Here is a 23,428-nt window from a genome sequence, read left to right as displayed (position 1 = left end):
AAGAATCATTGGGCTGATTAACAAAACCTGGACTACAAAAAAAATCTTGGTGCCAAATATTTCACGTAAGATCGTAACGAAATTTTACAATGAAGCCAGCACGAACTCCATATAGGAAAAACTCACAAGGTTCCTTGTGCATGCACCTAGGTGCATGCACAAGGAACACCTAGGTGCATAAAAAGGAGATGGCTTTCGTTTTCTAGTCATCTTAGCTAAGATGACTAGAAAACGAAAGCCATCTCCTTTTTATTCCCACTCGGTATATTGATCCTGCCCGGCCACCCTCCGAAAGCTTTGAGCACCTAGTGTGGTTTTGCATGGCCACCAGGATCGCAGGCCCTTACCTGGTTTTTGCGCCGCCCCAGTGATCGACCCAACATGGACCGAGCGACGAAGTCATGAGATGTCGTCAAGCCAGAATTTGTGGCCTCATGATGACGTCACAATTTTCTGACATCTGTGACTTCATCACGTAATGATGATTTTTTGGATCACTCGCGCTGTGCACGATGCCGCGAGACGCCGACGGTAAATTTTCCCGTTTGATGAGGCACCTAAGGCTTTGACTTTAATAAACTCAATATTTCGCAGAAGAATAGCTAAATGCAGCGCCTAATTATATGTGGCACAGTAAGCACCACCTTTACCTTATACGCTAGGTAAAGAGACGAAGCTGGCGCAAATAATACGCACCAAGAGAGCCGCACACGGATTTATACACTGGAACCGCCAAGAAAATGTTGTGCATTATACAGACGAAATGCATGTAGGCATTACCAGGTCCAGGAATTTTAGATTTTCGATGGAATCATAGATAATTAGCCAGAGCGTTTACTGCGGCAGCACCTCGCAATTTCGAAACAAATATCGAAAAAATGAGGAAGCTGAAAATGCTCGACCATTTTTAAATAGACGCTTTCGGAATGTGTGTGAGCAGTGGCAGTGGCGGTATTGGTGGAGGGTTTGCAGCTCAATTTCAGGGGGGGGGGGGGCACAGGCCCCCACGGGCTTTCCTCTGGGCACACGTGCCTGATATATATATATATACATATATATATATATATATATATATATATATATATATATATATATATATATATATATATATATATATATATATATATATATATATATATATGTATATATATATATATATATATATATATATATATATATATATATATATATATATATATATGGCGTTGGCTTGTCACCGACTTCTATTTCAGCGCTGTTGTTTGGTGTTGTTCTAATGGTGTGCTATGCAGTTGCCCGCAAGTAATTATACCACCGTAATTCACCTCGCAGTCTCCTACATGCAAGACACACAATTTGGCACCCGTTGTGCTAGCGGGTGCCAAATGTATCCCTTAGAATGTGGCAGCTCGTAGATATTGTGTCTCTTTGCTAAGCTAGAGGACGCGGGTTCGATCCTCGGCTACAGCGGCCGCATTTCAATGCAGACGAAATACGAGAACGGTGTTCTTAGTTTGAATTACACGTTACAGAACTCAGCCTGGTGAAAATTTCACTTAAGGCCCGCACCCCAGCGTGCATCATAATCTTATGACGGTTTCGGCATGTAACAGCCCTGACTAAATAATGTTTCCATCTACTAAACTGTCATTTTCTTGTTTAGCTTCTAACGCGACAGCGTTAAGGATCTCATTTCGCAGATATTCCGGAGTCAGCGTCGGCGTCGGCGTCGTTGGTTGTGAGCGAAAAATAGCGCTGCCCGTGAGCGAAGATTCGGTACAGATGCAAGTAAAAATATAATCGAAAATACGGCACATCCTATGCACTGGGGAATCGACGTAACGCGAATCAGCCAGCAAGGAGCTCCATACACCGTCTTGTTTGTATTTGAGGCTAATGAAGTCATTCATTCCATGACATCTAGTTCACTATATATCGTCTCTTTGTCGTGCATTCGTGCATGTACAACATCGGTTATACTATGCTAATCAAAGTACATTCTGCCATGCACAATGCATATGACCTGTAATTTATTTCGTCACGCACTAATGTCATGATATGCTAAATTTAGTGTATATCCACTTAACAAAACGGCCACAAGCGCACCAAGACGGTGGCAAGTAAATCATATCGTAGATGATATGTGTACGCTTGCTTTTATGGTAACACCTATTATTTGTGGTTGCCATGCAGTCCCGTCGCACAACACCAAATTTGGTGCATATCAAGCTAGCGAACCAGCGGCATAAGCACCATGAGCATGACATGTAGATCATGGTGTACATGACACGCGTTGCCACCAGTCACTTATGTTCATCGTCACGTAACGCAATAACAAGTGTGGTGTTCACACTTGTTAAGCTAGTCAATCAAGCTAGCGAAACGGCCGTAAGCGTATCATGAGCGTGGCAATTCAGTTTTGCCGCACATGGGATGCATACCCTGATTTTCAGGTTACTACCTGCCATTTATGTTCGTCATAGAGAAATGCCTCGTCATACCAATTTTGGTGTTCATCCATTTATTTAGAGGCCGCGAGAGTCCCGAGACAATGGTATGTAAATCCTGCTGTACATGTCCTGCGTGTCATGATTTGCAGGTTAGGACCTACCATTTATGTTGATCATACACTCTTCTGAAGTCGTACTAATTGCCGTACATATCAAATTAACGAAGTAGCCGCAATAACACCAAAACCATGACATGCAAATCAAGCTGTCCATGTCATGATTTTCATGTTATGACCTGTCATGGATACTAGCCGTGCAGTCATGTGTGCCATACCTAACTTGGTATATACCAGGAGAGTACAAAGTCATAGGCGGCTAGACTGACAGATAACTAAATAGATAGCTACGCTCCATGTCACAGAAGTTCGCTAAGAAATGCGTCCCATTAAAAATGCTTTGGCCTCAGTAAGAATCGAACCCACTCCTTCTGCGTGGCAAACAGGTGTTCTACCATGGAGCCACGCCAGTGCTTGAAACTGCTTCGTTAAAAAACCGCTATAAGAATCTCATCTAGTTGGAAAAATCTCCTTAACGCATGTAATATTGCGTGGCAGAGTCGTACAATTGCACCATGCGGCAAAACGTGTAAATTGTGCAAAGTGTGGGTGGTTTAAAGCCGTCCACCCATAGCAATGCGTACAGCTGCGCAGGTGCGCGCGGCACTTTACGGACGCGTAGCGGGCGCTTCGCCAGTTTGCAAAAGGAAGAATCATTACGTAGTGGGCACTTTGAAGCTGCAGTTGCAGTAAGTTTGAAACTGCCGATGTTACGCGCACAATGCTCCTTTCCTTGCAGCCCGCTTGAAGGCGATGCGTACGGGGCCCGAATAAGCTGTCGTGTTCTATTTTTACACGTGGCAGCATTTCCGACAAATCTAGGCCACATACAACGCAGCGGCTGCCATGTTTGCCAAGGCATATGAAGTGCTGTCTGATATTATGGGTACGTTTTTTTATCAATTGTTTTCTTTGTCCGTGCCTGCTCACAGTTATAATACTGTGTGACGAGATAAATGAGCTTCACGTGGCAGAAAAAGTATTCACAAGTCATGCCAAACCCAGCTTACGGAACACGTTTCTTTGATGGAGGCATGCTGAGCGTTAAATGTCATGCGCCTAAAAATAATGAGAGACATGTATTTATTGAAAAGAAATTTGGTGCTACGAGTGCAATAACAGATATCTAAGAGATAGAAACGCAGCTGGCTCAGATGTCAAGCTCTGCCAGCTCTCCCTCAATACAGGACTCTTCATAACACAGGATGTGTGCATGGCTTCCCGATAGTCTTTTTTTTTTTTGTTATTTACAGGGTTCCTGCTGGCTTCAGAATGAAGCCATAAGCAAGAGTCGGTAACACATAAATATAGCACACTGAACATTTTCACAATATAGTACGCACAGGAAATGCCGCGAACAAGCAAATCGGAACGCGGTAAAAAAAATACACTTTAGTGCCATTGTAAAAGAAGCAAAAAAAAAAGCATGGGCACGTTTTATGCTGCAGTACATTGTGTATCGTCCTCAATTCAATTACCTTGAAGACGCCTGCAACATCAAAAAACATGGTTGATCCCTCCGTCATAGCAATCGGAATAACATGGAAGTAAAGCGTGCCCTTACAAAAGTAACTGAATGTTTACTGTTCATTGATATTAGAGAATTTGCAAAATGTATATTGATGTCTGGCAGCTATAGCACCGTTTAACGTGGATGTACCGACTTTGATCATTGGTGGTACATCTCCATCCCGACGAATAACGTCCATGCTAAATGAATAAACAAACCCTTGTGGTAGCTGTAGTAGTTAACGGTGAAAGCGTAATCAGAGAACGAGATGTGATAGCCAGAAGAGCGTCGCATATTGGACGCAGAAGTTGGTCGCCATCCCGCGGCATGCTAAAATGTGATTGAACACCACGGCCAGACTAAAGGGAAACGCAAAGCGCGTCGTGCCGCCCCGGTAGCCCGGCCGCGATTTTTTTCGGGGCGAGCGCGTGAGCGGGAAACGCGTTGTTACAGCCACGTTATGGTGGCTAGATAGCCACGTGAGGCAGGCGCGCGTCGCAGAGCTATTTTTGGTTTGGATTAGCGTGATGCTATGAGCGAGACCGACGCTCTTACGACGCTTTAAAGTCCCTGAAAAATAACTAAAGTAGCGCCATTCGTGTCAGTGTGCAGGCACCTCCTCTCTCGTGCGCTTTGTAGATTGCAGATGAAGTTAGTTGAGCTGCGAAGCTCGCAGAGCATGGCTATTGGACAGAAAGAGAGGCTAGTGCAATTATTCCGCTAGCGCCCCCGAGGGCGCTGCGGTTCTAAGTGGCGCAGTGGGAAAAGTTCGCGAAATAAGGAGTATTAAAAAAATCACGTCATTTCCACGAAGTGAATTATGATTGAGGAGCTGGCTCGGAGAAGATCAGGAAAACCCGTCAATCTTCCGTACAAGTCCTTTACCATCATATGAAGACGTGACACACGTTGTTATACATACATATATACACAATGTTTTATTAATTTATAATTTTGATGAACCATGTACCCAATTTACAATTATATACACATTTATGAAGTATGTATACAAAAAATATCTAAGAGCGCCTGATTCTTCATTGTCGACACTTCCAGGCGTAATGCTTCTAATGTTCTTTCAATTTGAAAACTGCGCTCGAGACGCGCACGACAAGGTTCCATGCTCGCCCTCTGAGAATTAATGGCCCCGCTAGAGGGAAGACACGACGCGCGTAGCGTTCCTCTTCGCGTTCCACGCCGCGTTGAATGGATGGATGGAGGTTACAGCGAGGGACTTCGGCCCAGCTTAAAAAACTGGCGAGCCAGCTCCTAATAGCGATAAATACGGCCATGTAATGTGTACAGAAGCAAGTGGCGTCTTTTCATGGTGTCCGACAGTATAAAATTATACGGTACATAATGCTTTAGTAGGCAAAAGTGCTCGCTCCTGATGGCAGCGCCACTGAAAACTCGGCGGCGCTAAGAATTGGCTAGAGTGACGCACTAGTTTTTCAGAAAGTCGTACGAACACCATCTTGTTTGTCCACGTCTCGGTTGCTTACTTGATCGGTGCACGGTGCGCGGTCGACCGCGCTTGAGTCAGTTCGTACGGTGGTTCTGGATGCTTCGGGATGCCGACTTGTTGTGCCAGTGGCAGCAATCACCGGTACAACAGCAGAAAGAAGGTGTTTTCAATACAGCAGGTAAAACTTGTAGTTTCCCAGAGGACACACTAGAGGCGCTGATGCAGCTGCTAGGAGAGGAGGCAGAGGCGAAGGGACGCAGTTGGCGCTACTTTAGTTATTTTTCAGGGACTTTACGACGCTTGCGCTAAGGTGGCCACCTCGCGGTGTGTTAAGGTATTGACAAAATTTAACTTCTATTGAAAACGCGCCGAATGGGACGGACGTGTAACGCGTTGCAGGTGCTTATCGCGGAGGCCACAGTAATTGCGAATTACTTTACTTTACCGCTCCCAAAGGGCAACGCCACCCCGCCGGCCGGGAGAGTGGTAGATATAAAAGGCGCGTTTGTAAAGCCTCTAGAGTCTGTGACCGTGGCACCGTGGATAGCATGCCCGGCATGTGATGTTGCGGACCGAGTGGTCGTGGGTTCGATGCTCGTTCTGTGAACTTTTTTCTTTGCCATCTGATCGTGTATATTTTTTCGACATCATTTCCGTGACGGAAATACGTCACTGAAGTCTTGGTGGACCCCGGCATAAAACACTTTCGTGTTAAAATAAAGCGGTATCTGTGCTGAAAACATATGGCGCAAGGAGTAACATAGCACCGAACGCAACGTAAACGTGTACATTTTTGGCAAACTTTAGGTTTCAAAACACTACCATGCGCAGAACTGTCTTGGCGGCATCAGCTTCAAAACACAGAAACCTTTTTCTGGCAGAAGCTACTGCGACGCGGAAGCAGGTCAGGGTTCGGTGAAGGATGTCTATAAATATCTTACCGCTGCAGTGGAGGAAGGTGTTTGCTCTTGCTGCTTCTCTCTCGATATTTTAATGTTCTTTCTATCTCTTTTTTATCTCTCTCTCTTTCACGTGTTTCACGTGTCCCACTTCGCCGAGGAGAGTTTTCGTTTAACGCTTGCACCTGCTGTACTCGGTAGTGGAGCTTCCGTAATTCCGGTGGCGCATACCCACCTGTGTAGTTTTTCACGACGGAGCACAACTTACCGATAGCTTAAATAACTTCGCTGCTAAAAATATAAAATGAAGGTTATTCTAGATGGACTGCATACCAACATGACGCGCAATACTTATAGTTGCATTAGTTGGTCATACATTTTTCTTAAAATTTGCAGCGCTCAAACAGACCGCATGTAGCGGAATAAACGCATCCACCATCACAGCGCCAGTATTTCTTCTGGGCATGTCACATGGCGAACGTGCAAAGGCAAAGCTCTCGCAAGGCACTTGCCGGGTTTGTGTTGCTTTTCTTCCGCTGCGTCTCGTCCGTTTGAGGACTGTGAATTTTAACAAAAATTATTACCAACTTATCCAACTATCAGCATTCCTTCAGTTTATTTCTTGTGCACGCGCTTACATTTCTCGTCCTAATCAGATTTTACAGCGGCAGCACCAATGAAATTTCAACAGCCGATTGTGGTGCCGTATTTGTTCGCCGAGCGGCCACAGCTGGCATTTCCTGGAACCGCTATCGCGGGAAATTAGAAGAAGAAAATGAAATGAGAAAACATTATCCAGGATCGGATGGTATAGAAACCCGGCCCTCTGCGTGGCAGTCGAGTATTCTACCACAGCGCCAGGCTTGTGCATGAAACTTGTTCACAAACATATACCCTATACATGAGGAATCGCGTTGACACATGTAATATAGCGTGATATAAGAATACAATAACAACCAGGCGTCAGACAATGTGAATTGAGCAACCAGTGGTTCGTTGAATGCTTCCAATCACTTACGAAGGGCTCAGCCATGCTTCTTCATCCTCATCCTCCACAGATCATACAAAGTGCACATAATGCCTTACAGGTGTGTTGCGGGTACCGCGCTTCTCCGCAGAATGACGAATAACGGCACAATAGTTGCTTCCCTGCCTCACAAAAACTACAATGATTTGTGGCGTAGTGGGCACCATGCAACTCTAAGGCACCATGCAAGTGTACTTGTGGTAGGTGCCCCAAGAGAGTTTACAACAAGCTCTCGAAAGGCCACTCATCCAGCTTCGCAGTGACTGTGCTGCCTGTTCGCCGCAGGTATGGCCATTTTTTTTCATAACCCAGCACACTTGGCTGCGTGATTATCTACATGTGAGCGTCATGCTAGTTTTTTTCTTTGCACCTTCGCCATGGGACATGCCCACACAAAATACTGGTCTTCTACTGGTAAATGCGACCATCTGCGCTGTTGTATTTCTGCGGCTACGCCCCGCTCGTTTGAGTGCTGTAAATATTAGCAGGCATGACGGCGACGCCGACTTCACAAATGAGTCTGAACTGCCCATATATTTCATATCGCAATAAAATTGGATAACAGGCTCGGTGGCTACTGGTCGGCACAATGTTCCCTACCGGATGCGAAAAATTATCGTCATCACCATCATCACGATCGTAGAGGTCAGTGAGACGTTAGTTCTGCGGAGGACAAGCAGCCTTGCAAGCATTGTCGCGTCAACATTTCTCCTTGAAGTTTAAGCACACACCGAATCCTTTGTATCGTTTTCTATGATGCGCCCTTGGAGGTTAATGGCTCGACAATTTTCTTCTCGTTTTGCCTTGCGACCTCCCCAATGTCATTGTGCGTATTCCGCGGATAATCATACCAGTGTTTGCTGTTATATAAATGTCTGCCCTTGTGGAGGAAATTCCTAGCGTTTATTTCCCGCCGAATCATTTTGAAGGAATAGAAAAAGTAATACTAAATAGTATACTTGGTGGATGCTTGTTGCTATTTGTTTTGTCAGATAACTAGTTTGTTGAAGGACAAAGACGTGGTCAGTAAAATTAGGATTTCTTCTGCGGCTGCACTGTGTAGAGGACTTTTCGGGTATATATTATGGCTCTGATGGTTCTGGTGAGGATTATTGCCTGCCAAAACTACAACATGGTTACGAGGCACGCCATTTTGGGGTACTTCAGCCTAATTTTGACCACTAGGGGTTCTTTGACGTGCACCCAATTCTAAATACAACGGTGTTTTTGCATTACGCCCCTATAGAAATGTGACCGCTCTGGATTTTTTCATCTATCAAGTCGACACTTTGAACATATTGCTGTACATACAAACATCAGGCGGTTTGCGCATAATTCTCAATACTAATTACGTATGTGGCAGCAGCATCCATATTAAATTTTCCTCATAGTCAAAAATACGTCTACCAGGTCTTTTGCAGGACGTCCCATCTACGTTGAAGTATATGTTCGCTTAAAAAAATGTAGAAATTTGTATAATGACTATTGAGTGGGCAATCAACCGACAATTACTTTGTTGGCGAGACATTCAAACAAGCATACGAAGTGGCGTGTTTGATTATTGAGTGCTCGAACCTTGTCAAACCGTGCATTTATGATATATCGAAAGCTTCGAATTCAGCAGCTTAAATGCAAAGCTTGTGCCTTCCTTCGTACTGGTCGTCACAACTCCATGGGCAGGGGCTCTTTAGCTTGATTGTACTCTAGTAATCACCCTCGCCGTCATCGCACAGGTCTCTTCTATGGGGAGCAACGACAACGCCGCACGTGTCGACAAAGTGGTCGATGCACACTTGCGGCACTGTGTCCTTCAGACGTCGCTGCGTCCAGAGGATGCACTCTGCAAGATAACCACAGAAAGTTCGATGAAGATTTAGCACTGTGAAGTATGTAGTGCACCTGAGTAAAGCGAAACGCTGACAAAACAGTCGGTGCCACTACAGTGGCGACTTTTGAGTGTGAATCTGTGGAAAGCACAGGCGAAAACGAATTTTCAGAACGTTCCTAATGAATGCATGACAGGTAGTGTCATGCACTCCTAATGAGTGCATGACAGCCGAGCTAAGACACTGCAAATTTTTTTCGAAAGTCTTTATACTTTCTAATGTGTTTTACAGTCCTCAGTTGAGAGTCCAAGTGTCATACGTGCGACATGATATGTGCTCTTCACTAGAGCGTTGTAATCACAGCGACGGCATACGAAACAATGGTATTGTATTCAAGCGTGTACTTAGGTCCACACAAATGAAACACTCGTAATGGTGCAGGTGCGTTATCAAGTGAGGCAAAGTACGACTTTAATTGGAAATATGACCCACCTAGTGTGTGAGATAATTTATTAATTCGTGAACTCTTGCTAATAACAATGTTGTGCATTATTTATTTGAAGCAAAAACTAATATTTCCTCGGCAAAAATATATTCTCAGCCGCGGCTGGAGTGCCTCAGAAAGATTTTTCGCAAAGTCAGGCGTGTATTATATTCCTACCTAAAATTCACCAAGGGTTTCTTACATAGACGAGCCACCTGCTTCGTTAAAGGTCCAGGCGTACGTGGCTGTTCCTGCCTCGTAATCAAGGTTTATGCGGTAAGCCGCAAGGCACTCGAAGATGGTGTCATTGTCCGAGTCGGAAATTGCCACGGCATCTGGATACAATGTCATCACCTGCGTTAATCCAGACAGAATCAAGGTTACGATACGTAAGGTGGCCATAAATATTTCCACACAACCTGTCTGTATGACCATAATACACAAACTATCCGCATAGTCGGAAGATAGAGCTCTACATGCTCTCAATCTAATCCACGCATCTTTTATTCACTAGTTTCCATTGGGTATTACGTTCGTGAGAGCTTATTCTGCGCAAAGCGCAGTGATTGGTAGTGACTCTCGCGGTGGACGCAACATGAAAAAAAGAATTCTGCGTTTATTGTACCGATAATGAACTTCTCGTGTACAACCTAGCTTAGTTCGAGATCCCGCGCTAAATCCTGCGTTGAGTTTGTTCTTGCGTAGGCCTTGGTGTAGATCTATATCCTGCGCTTAATGCAGCTGCACTACCATGAAAGCTCAGCTATTGCGTAGCACGGGAAACCCAGCTATTTCCTTGGCAACTGCACGCTTGCCGAGGTGGTGGCGCCCTCTCTAGTGAATTGCGGGTATCAGCTGGACGTTCAATTCTTGGTTATTTCTGTAGTTTATATTATTTTAGACCTCGCTAGGCTATTCTGCACTGTTTTTGAGGATCGCTGGGCTTGTTTTAGGCCATTATTGCGTGATCATGCGACATGAGACAGCGGATGGACGACAAGCCTGGCCCCTAAAGTGCTAAGCACTTAAAAACAGCTTCCCCTCGGTGTGCCATTACTACGCATTAGATATCGCCACGCATTTAACAGCCGTACATGATGATGGTGTATTGGTGTTTTGTGGCGCCAGGACGAAAACTGGCCAAAGGGCGCCGTGTCAACTTATGCTGGGAAGTTGATCAACCCTGAGTTACGATGTGATTATGATATTATGGCTGGAAAAGGTCTAAAACAGACCTACGCAACAAATGAAGGCTCGGTGCATGCAATGCGGTTGGCTGTGGACTACATTTGGTCGGGATGAGAGATTAAAATATGTTACAAGTATTTAGCGAGAAATTAAAATTTGTAATGGCATTTAGTGAAGACGGTACTAATGCCTCGACAGAGCCCTTGAACACAAGGGCCTGCAGACGTGTGCCTCTTAAAGGTGCTACAGCAGCAGCCCCTCCTGGGAGGCTGATCTTCTGTCTGCTTGCGGCAATAATATGCAATGATTTACATTCGTTTAAAAAACTTAAAACAAAGCGTGTGCTATTGAATAACGCTGGGTGGATTAGGAATAGCGCTGGGTGTAGTGGCATTCTTTGTTTATATGCCACGGGAAAATGCCTGTTCCTTTGATGATTAGTGGGGTTTTGTGGCGCAAGGGCCATAGGTGGTCAAAGAGCGCCAATGCTTTTACCTTAGTTTGTCAAGTTTGCGCGCATTCCAGTTATATGTGGAGGACCGTTAGTGTCTCACCACATTCACCATAGATGGGCGGATCATCGCTAAGGAGGAGGTAAGTGTGCGTGTCTTATGTATGGGACATTCTCAGTCCACAGAGAGTGACCTGAGTGCGTCGTACTTTGCTACAAGGAGCCCATTTCCTTATTTGTGGTTTAATTACGTGGAACTTGTGTGAAGACCAAGTATTCCACAATCGCTGCCTGTAGTCCGTGACGTTACTACGCACGAATGCTTGAAGATCTAATGCAGGAAGTCCTATAAAGGGTTCGTAGGCTTCGTTCCTATGGAACTCGCCATTCTGTCAACGAGTGCATTGCCTTTAATGCCTCCGCGACAGAGAACCCAGCGTATTACTGTACGTTGTTCTGATACATACGCTTTGCACACAATTGAAAAGAGCTTGACAACAATTGTATTTTTCTTTGTTTTAGCGATTTCAAGGCTTTGATATGTCTTAGCGAGTCTGTATAGATAACCGTCTTTTGCAGCCTGATACTATGAACATATTAACAGCAGACAAGACTGCATAAGGCCCAGCTGTAAAAATACTCATGTCTGGGTGCAGTCGCTCGCATTCCGAGAATGATGGACCCACAGCAGCAGAGGAAACGCCTCTATTAGGTTTTGATGTCTAAGTAAAAAATGAAGGACACATGTATTTTGACTGCAGTTCTAGATAGTACATTTAAACGTGCATTAAGTCCGCAAAAAACAAGCCGAACTTCTATACCTGCCGCTGCCATGGTGGCAATGACCTTGCCGGGGGCAATAATACTTGTTCAAGAGAGACATACATTTCGTCACTTAGGTTCCTCACATGTAGCGAGAAGGATTGTCTCGCTGCACGTCGGTTTATATAGAGCGTGGCTGAGGCCACATCATTTATGGCTGTACAAGTGGGATGCTGTGGATCCTAGTGCACTTTAAGAAAATAAGTAAAGCTTAAGTATGACCTTTGCATGTGGAGCGACCATTCATTAGATTCCACATACAGGCTCTCCACGGCACTTGTCCTGAATGCTCCAGCAGCCAACCACATTCCCAGATTATGAACAGGATCTAGTATCTCCAGTGCACTTCGGTCAGCAGAGTGATAAATTACAGAACCCTTTGGGGTGAGGGGTTCGGCCTCTGTTTCTTGAGAAAGGAAAACAACGCAGGAGCATATCTGGGGGTTTATATTTAACTCATTCTCCTTTGCTGAGCTTGACACTTTATTGGGGCCTAACCGTACGTGCCGCTCACATATTGCAAGATTACAGGATTTAAACCCTATCTGAACAACATCGACGTAGACAGGATAAAACATATTTCGCGGAATCAATGGCAGTAGAGAGGTCATTTCTACATTTTTATAAAAAGGCTACAGCTTAGCCCTTTTCCCTCCGGTATACCAGTAACATGGATAAATGTCTTGGAAATGACATTTCCTATTCAGACGTGAAAAGTAGGATCACTTAGGTAACTTCCTATTACGTTTGGCATGTTCCCACGAATACGGATTTGTGAGAGGTCTTGCAACATTCTAAATTGCCACGTTGTGTCATACGCTTCCTCCATATCAAGAAACGCAGAAAGGAAAAACTTCTTGTGGATGAAGGAATCCCGAATGTAAGCCTCGACTGCACAAGATGGTCCATTGTGGATCGGCGTTCCCTGAATCCGCACCCCTACTTATCGAGTAGCTAATTTGTTTCAAGGAAGTATAAAAACCGCCGATTAAGCATCTTTTCAAGAAGCTTACAAACACAACTTGTCAGGGCTATCAGCCGGTAACTTGCTGCACAAGATTAATCTTTGCGTCGTTTAATTACAAGAATTACATTAGCGTCTTTCCATGCTCTTGGAATGTATCCTGTGGTCCAGATCCAGTTATAGATACCGAAAAACACCATCTACGTGTCGCAATGTAGATGTTTCATTATTTGGTACATGATTCTGTCTGCTCCCGGCGAAGGGCTTCTAGTAGACTTCCGGTTGAGTGATTTCTTTTCTGCTATTTCTTTGTGTTTAGGAAGCTGGCTGAGAAGCTTGGCGAGCTAGATACGTGCTCTAAATGTTCACCAAGCGTATTTGCCTGGTCTTCAAGGATACTGCCTTGGTCGTCTACAAAGGCCAAAGGGAGGAACCGTTTATCTCTTAGTTTTCTTAGTTTATTCCAGACTGTCCCTTTATGCGTGCATGAGTTTATACTCCAGATATATTTTACTTAGATCTCTCCTTTCGCACTACGACGTGCGAGCCTGCCCTGGGATTTTACTAGTTTTATGTTTTCAAGATTTTCTTCCGTTGGCTGCTCACCTAGCAAACTCCATGCCTTACTTTGGCTTTTGCGCGCGCTCCTGCACTGGTCATTCCACCATGGGACGGGCGTTTTTCTTGGGGCACCATTTGTCATGGGAAATCACTCTAATGCAGCGTCAACTATAAAAGCGGTAAAATGCGCAATATCATCGTTTATGTTAAAATCCATAAAAGCATTTCTAGACATCTGTGTTATGCGAAGGAACTGTTCAAATCTGCCGATGCGACTTTCTACTGAAGGTTGTGTGGCATACAGTGTGGGTATGCGGTGTTGAGGCAGATTGGAAAATGGTCACTGCTGTAGCGATTTTGAATCACTTCCCAATCTAGCAGTGATAAAAGAGTGACTGAGCAGATTCTTACATCTATCGCAGAGTAAGTATTGTGCGCTCTGCTGTAATAGGTTGGTTGGTACTTATTTAGAAGGCATGTACCAGCGTTCAAGTGATACTGCTTCGTCAAGCGGCCCCTCGCATAACACCACAGTCGCCCCAGAGCGAGTTGCGTGCATTAAAATTGCCGGTTAATAGAAATGCTCCGAAAGCTGATTAATTAAACCTTCGAAATCTCCCTTGTTTAGTGTTTGATAAGAAGGGATATATACAGAGCTGATAGTTGTGATCATATTAAGCAAAGTGGCGCGAACGGCCACTGCCTCTAGAGAAGTTTGGAGTTGCAGCTGCTTGCTAGCAACAGACTTTACAGCGATGATAGCTACCTCACCTGAAGAGGCGAGACCGTCAGTATTATCCCTACGAATATATCACAAATTGATTTAAAAAATTTGTTTTTTTTTTGGGTTCAGATCTCTCTCCTGTATACAGAGTGCTTCAGGATCAACCTTTCTTTCTAGGCTCTAGTGTCATCTATATTGTGTAATAGGTCGCTAGCATTCCGCCGTAGTATCTGTGCCGCCATTTTTTAACTAGAGGAGGGAATACTCTGCATTCACCGATTCGCTTTACGTCAGACTTTCGTTCGTAGGAGCTGTTATGCGTTCTTTACTTGTCGCACGGTCCAGGGAGTGGTGCCGCTCCTTCGACTCCACTAGCGTCGACGTCGCAGGAGTTGTGTCTACCGCCTACACGGAGGCGCTGGATCCGCGCATGTGCGCGGAGACTAATCAGGCATAGGCCTCATCTCGCAAGTGGAGGGCGTTGAGGCTACCGAGCCGGTAGGCTGTTGGCCCTTTGTTGGTGGCAAAGCTGCAGCTGGCACATCCACCTCGGCTGCTGGAGGTTTAGCCACTACAGCCCCACGTGGTTTCTTAGCGGAAGCCAGAGTGCATTGTGACACTGCCCCCTCGCCTGTCACATCGGCGTCTATGGTGTAGTTTACTATGGAGTGCTGTTTTCGTGCTTCCTTGAACGGCATATTTTTTTCACCCTCAACGTGAATATGTCGTTTAGCTTTTTCCATGCAGGGCATGAATGAGAGTAAGGAGGGTGCCCACCATCGCAGTTCGCGCAATGGGAAGTGTCAAAGTCATTCAGTGAACTGGGAGCGCGGAAACAAATGACTACGAAAAACTACAGATTACGAGCGCTCCGTTCTTCGTCGTCCTTTGCCTGTTTCCGTGCTACCAGTTCACTGAATGAATATGTACCAAATAGCCTAATTATCGATCCTTCTGCAATGTTGTTAAATTCGTCAGAGGAGTGATCGCTCACATTACACTTTGCACATGTTGGCCATCATCGGCGCCTCAGAGATCCATGGCCATATATCTGGCACTTGAAGCACCGTCTGTGATTGGGCATATATGCTCTCACGCGGCTTTTTAGGTAACCTGTTTGAATGTGTTCTGAGCGCTTCCTTGAGCCAAATGTGAGGATGATGTGTTTAGTCAGTATCTCTTTGTCATCTCTACGTATCTTGATTCTTTTATTCTCGAGTGCATTCTGTTCCTTTTGTCCATCCAATGGCTCTGACTCTCTCAGTGTACTCAAGTTCTCATATCTCACTATTCCACGTACCGTATTCATTTATTTGTGTTCATTCACAGCTGTGGGAGTGCCTCCAAATCTTTGAAAGCTAGGGAGTTTCTCATATTCGGGTTTGCGGGACATTTCGATAAGTATATCTCCGCTTGACATTTTAGTGATGTGGTATCGTGGCCCTAGTTGTTGTACAAGGCATTTGAAGACAAGAAAAGGTGAAACACCTATCGCTGGCATGTCGGTTTTCACACAGGGGATCACGTAATATCGAGCAAAACTATCTTTGCGCTGCATAAGAAAGTTTGCTGTCACATCGATGCGCATTCTTTTCAGAGATCGATCATAAAGTGGGGGAAAGGTGTCCCCACTAAATATTTCCTTATTAAGTAGCTATTGTAGCTACCCACCATGGAGCTAAACAAAGGGATGCTACAATGCTTGGGTAACAGATGTAGGCGCTAGCTATAGACCTACTCCATGTCTGTAAATAGCGGTAGGCACGGCCGATATATCTATGGCCCTTGTAGCGACATCCCGGCGCGTAGGCTCCGCCCAACCGGCCAAGCTCGGTGCTCGCTACCGCCCTCTATGATTACATGACGATTAGCGCAGCAGGTGCAAAAGCTCCCTCCGTGCACCGCGCGGTGGGGCTCCTCCCGCGTGTTTACAAGTGGCGTTCGCAGCAGAAGAAATTCCAGTGGCTGTAAGGAGGACTCTTAAATAAACATAAAAAAGTCATGTTGACGTGCAGCTCTAGCTCTGAGAACCTCATCAAAACATGAGGCATCTTAACGGAGGAAATGTGACTCATTTGCGAAATATCATCGCTGTTGCGGCATTCCTGGTCGCACGTGTGCGTTTGAATTTGTTAACTAATGCATGAACGACCGGCCCAGATCAGCAAGAGGCTCTTGGGTACGATATGCAAGGGCGTGCAGTAAAAATACATAGTTACGGATACTTACGGTAAATACTCGCATATAACAAATGTGTCGGGGGAGTTATTGATGCAAACGACAACGGCGATCTCGGCGACGCTTTCTTCCGTGATACGCTTGCGATAATGCTTCAACTACATGCTGTGGACAAGGGAGTTACGTACCTGCCAGGTCCCACAACCGCGGGCCGCCGCTCTCTATACGCTCAAGTGGAGACCCCGAAATGCGTACAGCACGTAAACAGACTCGACAAATTGCCCGCGTGTTATTTTTCTTTGAATCCTTTTTACGTGTCTAAGGCTTCTACAGTTATATCAACAATGGAAAACGTGAACAATTATCCGCGTATGACAATGATATTCTGAACGTCAACGTGCTTTGAGCTAAACGCGCTCGCTATGCCTCCACACAACGCTTATGCCGAGAAATGCAGTGCGTCACATTACAGTGACAAACACTTGGCAAAGCTAACCCTTTCTGCTGGGTAAGCCGCCACAAAACATAACCAATGAGCCAGCATCGGAGACAAGTTCTCACGTTTTACAGCTGCGGCTAATTTCTCGCGAGGGTCTACGTAAACAGCTATTAAAAAAAAAAGATTATTCCATCTTTCTTGTGCCTTCCTGCGCAAATAACCATGACACTGCTCGTCGGTGCACCGTTTTTTTCTTCTTTACAGCACAAGAAACAGCGCACGCACCAGCGAATACACAGCAGCAACTGCGGTAGGCACACCGTTTTTTGCCTGCCGCGCGAAACTAAACTTAACGCCCGACGACAGCGCCACCGCATTTTTGTGACGTATGTCTAGTGGAACTCATGTAAACACAGCTGCCATAACCCAATTCAATATATCCAATGCTGGATATACAACGCAAGGTTAACCCAGGCCACCAAATAAAAGTGGGAAGTAACTGAAGAAATGTAGAAGACAGGACAGCAAGGAGAGAAGCTAAGAAGAAAAAAAAGAGAGGGGGAATAGGACAAGGCGACCGCCGATTTCCCCTAGATGGCTCAGCCAAGGGGTGCCGTCTACGTGAAGCTGGGACAAAGGGTGTGTTGCCACTGCCGGAGGGCCTTAAAGGTTCAATTAAGCGGCGTTCGCTCAACCCCCCCCCCCCTCCATCCTTTTTTCCCAGTACATGGCGAAGCCACACACGGCTAGGCGTGCAAAAGGGTCGAACCTTCCCCCTTCTCCCGTTGGCTCGCGTCCATGGCGACGCCATTCACCAAGAGCCCCTTCACGCAGGTGGTCCTGCAAGGTACTCATACAGTTCATTGATGGACAAATGCGATTGTTTCTCATTGAGGGCGTATAGTTCAATGATCATTACAACTGAAAATCAACAAACTATTCACCTGGTCCGTGTAGTTAAATATTATCTTTGAGAAAAAAACAAAAGCTTATTATTGTACTTAGGGAGCTGTGAAATCATAATAGAAGAACAGCGGGCTTTGTTGCCACCAAAGACACCGAGAGATTTTGTCCCGTTTGGCGCTGCAATAATGTATTTATTACGATAGCAATTATATGGAAATTCTCCACGAGATTTTGGAGTCGTCGTTGCCGTCATGTCCCGTATATGTATATGTACCCTATCGGGGATTCGAACCAGCGACCCCTCGCTCCGCAGCGTGCCGCGTTAGACAACTGTACCACGCGCCATCCATCCGCCGCCGTAATAACAGCGCGCTATTTATATCTCGAAAAAGTGGCCCCTTTCTCTTGCCACTCGCGATCTGGAACGAAAAAAAAAATCCCCAGCATATCCACGAAGTCAATGATGTCAGAGGAGCTTGCTCAGAGATAATCGGGTAAACCGTGAATGCTCCGTGCATTTCCTCAACTGTCATATAAAGACGTGACACGTTGTTATATTAGCGATTGTGGTCAGGTTTTTGTCGAACCAGAAGCGGTCCCAGACCTTGCAGCTGTGGCCGAACGTGTGCTCGAGGAATTCGCGCTTGAAGTGCGCGTCGGCGCCACCAACTTCAGGTACCGACCGTTTTCAGCGCTTGGCCGCTACATCACGCGCCCGTACATCTTCGAGGTTCTCTTGCCGCCGCTTCCGCGATGCTTCGGCTTCGCGAGGTTGTATCTCAGGGTCCGCACGAGGCTGACGTCTCTCTGCGGCCTCGCGAGCACTCAGCGCAGGGTCTTGGCGGCGAGCCCGCATAGCTGCTGTCTTGCGAGTTTTCCGCTCCGCCATCTTGTCTTCTTTTTTCATGTTATTAGTATTGGATTGGATTGGAAAACATTTATTTACGTCCTGCAGGACGCGCTTATAGCGTATCGGGCGTCTCCCACGTAGGGACCGACAGAGAATACCTGCGTGACTATCATCATCAAGGCGCCCGAAGAACAAGAGGAATAAGACTTCTCTTTCGAGCGAGCGTGCGCTGAGCCAAGCTAGCGGGAGCCATGAAAACTAGCGGCTACTACGGCGAAGGACAAGCCCCAAGCATAAGGAGCAAGCTCCTAAAGGGAAAGAACGCTGGCCACACCTTGGATCAGCTGCCACCGCGTAGCAGGAGACTCAGATGGGTCACTCCACGCGCCGCAGTTTAAAAAGAAATATGTAAGAGCGTCGGGTTCTGCATAGTCGACACGTGTGGCGCGCAGCTCAAACACAAAGACGTAACAGCTGTGAGAATTGTTAGTTCGCGCTTTCCTGTGTATACCTGTGCGTTGCTTTCGAGCGCTCTTCTTTGTCCTTCAGTGGCGCACTGCAAGTTTAGCGCTGCGTGCCGTTCTTCGGGCGACATGTCAATTTCTTGCTATGGCATTCATTGCTTAGCCATTGCGGAGCAACTGTGACTTTTTATTAAAGAAATTGTCACATAAAAAATGTGCATCGGTAAAGTAAAGAACTGAGGCTCTCTATATATCGTCAGTGGAGATTGATCTACAAAGTAAGCAAACCGTAGCAAATGCACCTCTTTCATAGCTTTCGTTACTCAGGGGCTCGTGCCCCGTCCAAATTTCAACGCTCGAAGTTGCGAGTACAGTACCTGAAAAGCGTCTGGTTCATCGTAGGGCAGCTTGAGTGGTCCTCCAGGAGCACCAAGTTTGGCCAGGACAATGTTCCCGGTCCAAAGTACAGAGAATGCGAGTATGAAGGCGTGCCTCCGCATGCTGCAGCTATACGGAAGCAAGGTTTCACTATTATGCGAAACTTAGGCACTATGTTTCTTCCAAAGAAGGTTGCAGGTTCTTAGCGTTTTCCTATAAAATAGTACCATTCGAGTTTGTCATTCCCAGCAAATAGCGTGCGCTTCACTCTTTGCGGCACAGCTAACAACCGTACTGACTTGTGCGCCTCGACTAATAGTAGACTACGCAGCAACGCAGCGCATCAGTAAGGAATGTAAACCCCTGGTTACAATAATAAGAAAACTGTCAAGTTGTCAGATGAAAGTGGGCTTTTTACCGGATGTTCTGTGAGATATACCTCAGAAAGAAATGAGCAGGGTTAAATATTTCCCAACACTTTGACCTGTAATCAGTTTGGCTTAACAGGTGGCCTTTCGAAGAGCAACTGCCTGCTTTAGCTCTTTGGTTGCTCCCAGAATGCTCCATCGCTTATCAAAAGAGCAGCGACTATGTTAAGATTTCTGCGTTATCTTCGCTCGTTTTTTCTGTAGGAATAGAATGATTCTGAAAGTTCGTTATATAGTGTGCGCGATACGGTGCAGCCCAAGCAACAACGATGAACCCGAAACGACGAAAGGGTCATAACAAACGACAACGGCGGGTTTCAAATCTGGCCTCGTCGCTATTCCTGACGCTGCTCCAGTCACCAATATTTCTTTTAACTTCTTAACTAAAGCTCTTCGTACATCGTAAAATTGTACCGAGCGTTTCAGCCTCGGCGAAATACAAGGGTGCTCTTTTTCGAGAAGGGCGACTGATTTCACAAAATAACTCGTTGCGCAAAAATTTCTATCAGACATTTTAATTGACGCCCTTGCCTAATTTTTTCAAGCTTGGAGTAGAGCTTCACAGCTAACATTTCAGAATTACCGCAAAGGTTGACTGGTGTAAGTAAGCATTGAGAAAGCGAATGACCTAACAGCAACTCTATGGCAAACCACCACCGTTGGGAAAATGCCTCCAACTGGTAACTATTGCGGTGTGATTAATTCTGACCGATTTCACCCACAGGGAGGACCTAAATCATCCCGTTCAACGCAACCTCCTGAGTTCTTTAACTTAGAAATTATATTTTAGCGGAGCTAAAGAATTTGTCACCATATCTATTCTCTTTGGTGACGTTGGCGTGTCTTTTCTTTTTGCTTGTCATCGTGTGACGTTAGTACGCATTCATATGCAGGGTGTGCCAACTATCACGCAGCATGAATTAGCGAAAGAGGAACGACCTTATGTGAAGGAATCGTAGTGCATATATATTCCACTACACTAGAGTAGACACTGGCATTTTTTCGTTAATGAACTTTGCTTCTTTGTCATAATTTATTTGTAACTGAAAAAGTACTGACCTATTTATCAAGATATCAAGGAGGCGCAAGTATTCATGTTAAAATTACATCTAACAGTGCTATTTTCAATAACGTACTAATTGCGTGCTCAGTTTTTGCGCTTGATAGAAAAGCGCGTGAAATCTGAGAAGTTACACGGGTCAAAACTGCAGAGCGAATCAGCAAGCAGCGCTATCAAACAGGCTCACTGTAACGAAGCCACCATCATTGATAAATGCAGAGAGATCAAATATGCATCGCTCCTCTGCCACTCCCCGGCAGAAGAAACGCGTCGCTTTGTTCTTACAGAGTCGACCGTGGCCAGAATGGCGCTCCGGCCACATCATCAATGAGCTAGTCGGCCTTGAGATCTGAATAATGTTAGTGGCGTGCAGTACAGTCCTCTGTTAGAGGAAACACCCGAGTGCGTGGCCGGCAGTCCGCGGAGCGCTAACTGCTGGTGAGATTTCGAAGTGCGGCGCATTGCGCATAGGTCTATGAAGGCAGGTGCATGCCCGCATCATGTGCTACTTGTCGGTACATGTGCTTGGAGTGCGCTAGCGTGACATGACCCTTCCCGCTTTTCGTTTTCTCAGTATAAAGCAACTGATACCAACACGGCCTTCCGCTTCTTTAATAAGCCGATATATATGGTCGGAAGAGCGAGCTTGGTATGTTCGCTGCATCAGACGTCAATAGCCCTATCCGTTAAAAAATGTGGACATTTGCAGCGAGCAGTTTGGGAAAATATGACAGGCTTATCAGTGAGCACTAATGCAATGTTACGGAAATTATCGGTCCTATTTTCCGTGCACAGGTTGCATGTACATTGTTTTCCTTGCATTTAACACAGGATGCGCTTTAAAAGCCTGACGGCTAGTTCCTCCCCTAAATACCCTATGTCTCAAAAATATAGCCAAACAGTTTTCTCCTCCAAGTTTTCCTTGATGCGTCCTATGCACCTATTATCTTATTGTGTGCATATGTTGCAAGAGAGCAATTTTCACAGACAACATGTTCAACTGATGTCGCAAATATCTTACGTAAGGAGCTTCTGCAGATTTTGCTTTAACAAACCAAAGCCGCGTCCACAGCTGGCGAACAACTGCAGCAATAAATAAAACCATATATATTTTGTGCTTTCCTGGATATCCGACGAGCAGCAGGCACAGTAGCGGCTCGATAAACAGCACGAACGAAAATACGGAACCGCTTCACTTTCATGCGCAGGGGCGAAGAAGTAGCAGATGAAGGTGGGCGCAGCGCGCGCCGCCCTTACGATTCTATGCGCATGCGCCGTGTTTAGGAATCTCGCCGCCAGTTAGCGCTCCGCGGACCACCCGCCAATCACTCACGTGTTCCCTCGAACAGTTGACAGCACTATACAATAGAGCCGAAGGAATGCCTGGAAAATTGCTACGCATCATTGGTGGCGCTCGTCCTGTAGGCTTGCCAGAGTGCGGAACGCTATCTCCGGCAGCGGACAGGAGGCATATCGGTTGCTGGAAATAGGCGTATTTGAGGGGGCTGCTTTCATTTGCGGTTAGGGATGAAGCCATGTTTTATTTTCAGCATTTCGTGGGCTTCATTTATCAGCCGGGAAATATGAGCATGCAATTCGTACATTGCAGAGAAATTGGGAGACCCTTTAGCTTCCCCTTTAAGAGTTGAAAGCGATAGTGATATTCTGCCCTTAGCGCGTACTTCGGCCACTGAGTGCATACTTTTATTGTATGTTGTTACTCTAGAAGTTGATAGTGCTTTACTGTAGTGTAATTGACAAAGTAGAAAGTGGTCGCATGGTCGCAGCACGCCGAGCTTTGGCAGCGCGCCGGCCACGCAAGACGGAGTCTTGCGTTGCCGCCCTCGTTGTCGTGCGCCACATGGCACTGTTGCCCCACCTAAAACTCACCGATGAGGAAGACACCGCAGTGTGGTCGGCACTTGTAGATTTTCGAAGTATGATTGCACCCACTACGTGTATGTCAGAGAATTCGTGCACCAAGTTCTGTGCCTTATGTAATGGGTACCATGCTTTAAACCTGGAAAAAGTATGCACGAGAAACTTTTTCGAAGTTGCGATGGACCCACTACGTGATCTTAAGGAAATACGCGCAGTTATGTTTGTGCCTTTTGTAATGGGTGTCTGGCTTTAAACCACCAAGTACTTATGATGATATTCACATGGTGTGACGTCCCATGGCGATGTAAGCTTGTGCCACGCAATATTCCTGCAATATTACATCTCATACTGTGACACCTGCATACAGGATGCGTATGT

At 45.8% G+C, this 23,428-nt stretch overlaps 1 protein-coding gene and 1 long non-coding RNA gene across 2 annotated transcripts in view; both read right to left on the bottom strand.

Annotated features, from left to right (window-relative positions):
- Window positions 1–9,137: 9,137 nt before the first annotated feature.
- Window positions 9,138–23,428, bottom strand: part of LOC119400689 (uncharacterized) — a 73,407-nt gene continuing 59,116 nt past the window's right edge. Inside the window, exon 5 of the mRNA XM_037667695.2 lies at window positions 9,138–9,286. Within this exon, the coding sequence (XP_037523623.1) occupies window positions 9,150–9,286 (137 nt within the window). The 3' untranslated portion in view covers window positions 9,138–9,149. The remainder of the gene's footprint in view (window positions 9,287–23,428) is intronic.
- Window positions 9,951–22,389, bottom strand: LOC119400690 (uncharacterized). The gene is made up of 3 exons (XR_005185164.2): window positions 22,191–22,389; window positions 19,681–19,810; window positions 9,951–10,110 (listed from the first exon to the last, which is right to left on the bottom strand). It is a non-coding gene; the product is annotated as an uncharacterized LOC119400690 (long non-coding RNA).

The sequence above is a fragment of the Rhipicephalus sanguineus genome, chromosome 7 (genome assembly GCF_013339695.2).
Source record: "Rhipicephalus sanguineus isolate Rsan-2018 chromosome 7, BIME_Rsan_1.4, whole genome shotgun sequence".
NCBI classification, from domain to species: Eukaryota; Metazoa; Arthropoda; class Arachnida; order Ixodida; family Ixodidae; genus Rhipicephalus; species Rhipicephalus sanguineus.
This window is presented reverse-complemented; position numbering and strand designations above follow the sequence as displayed.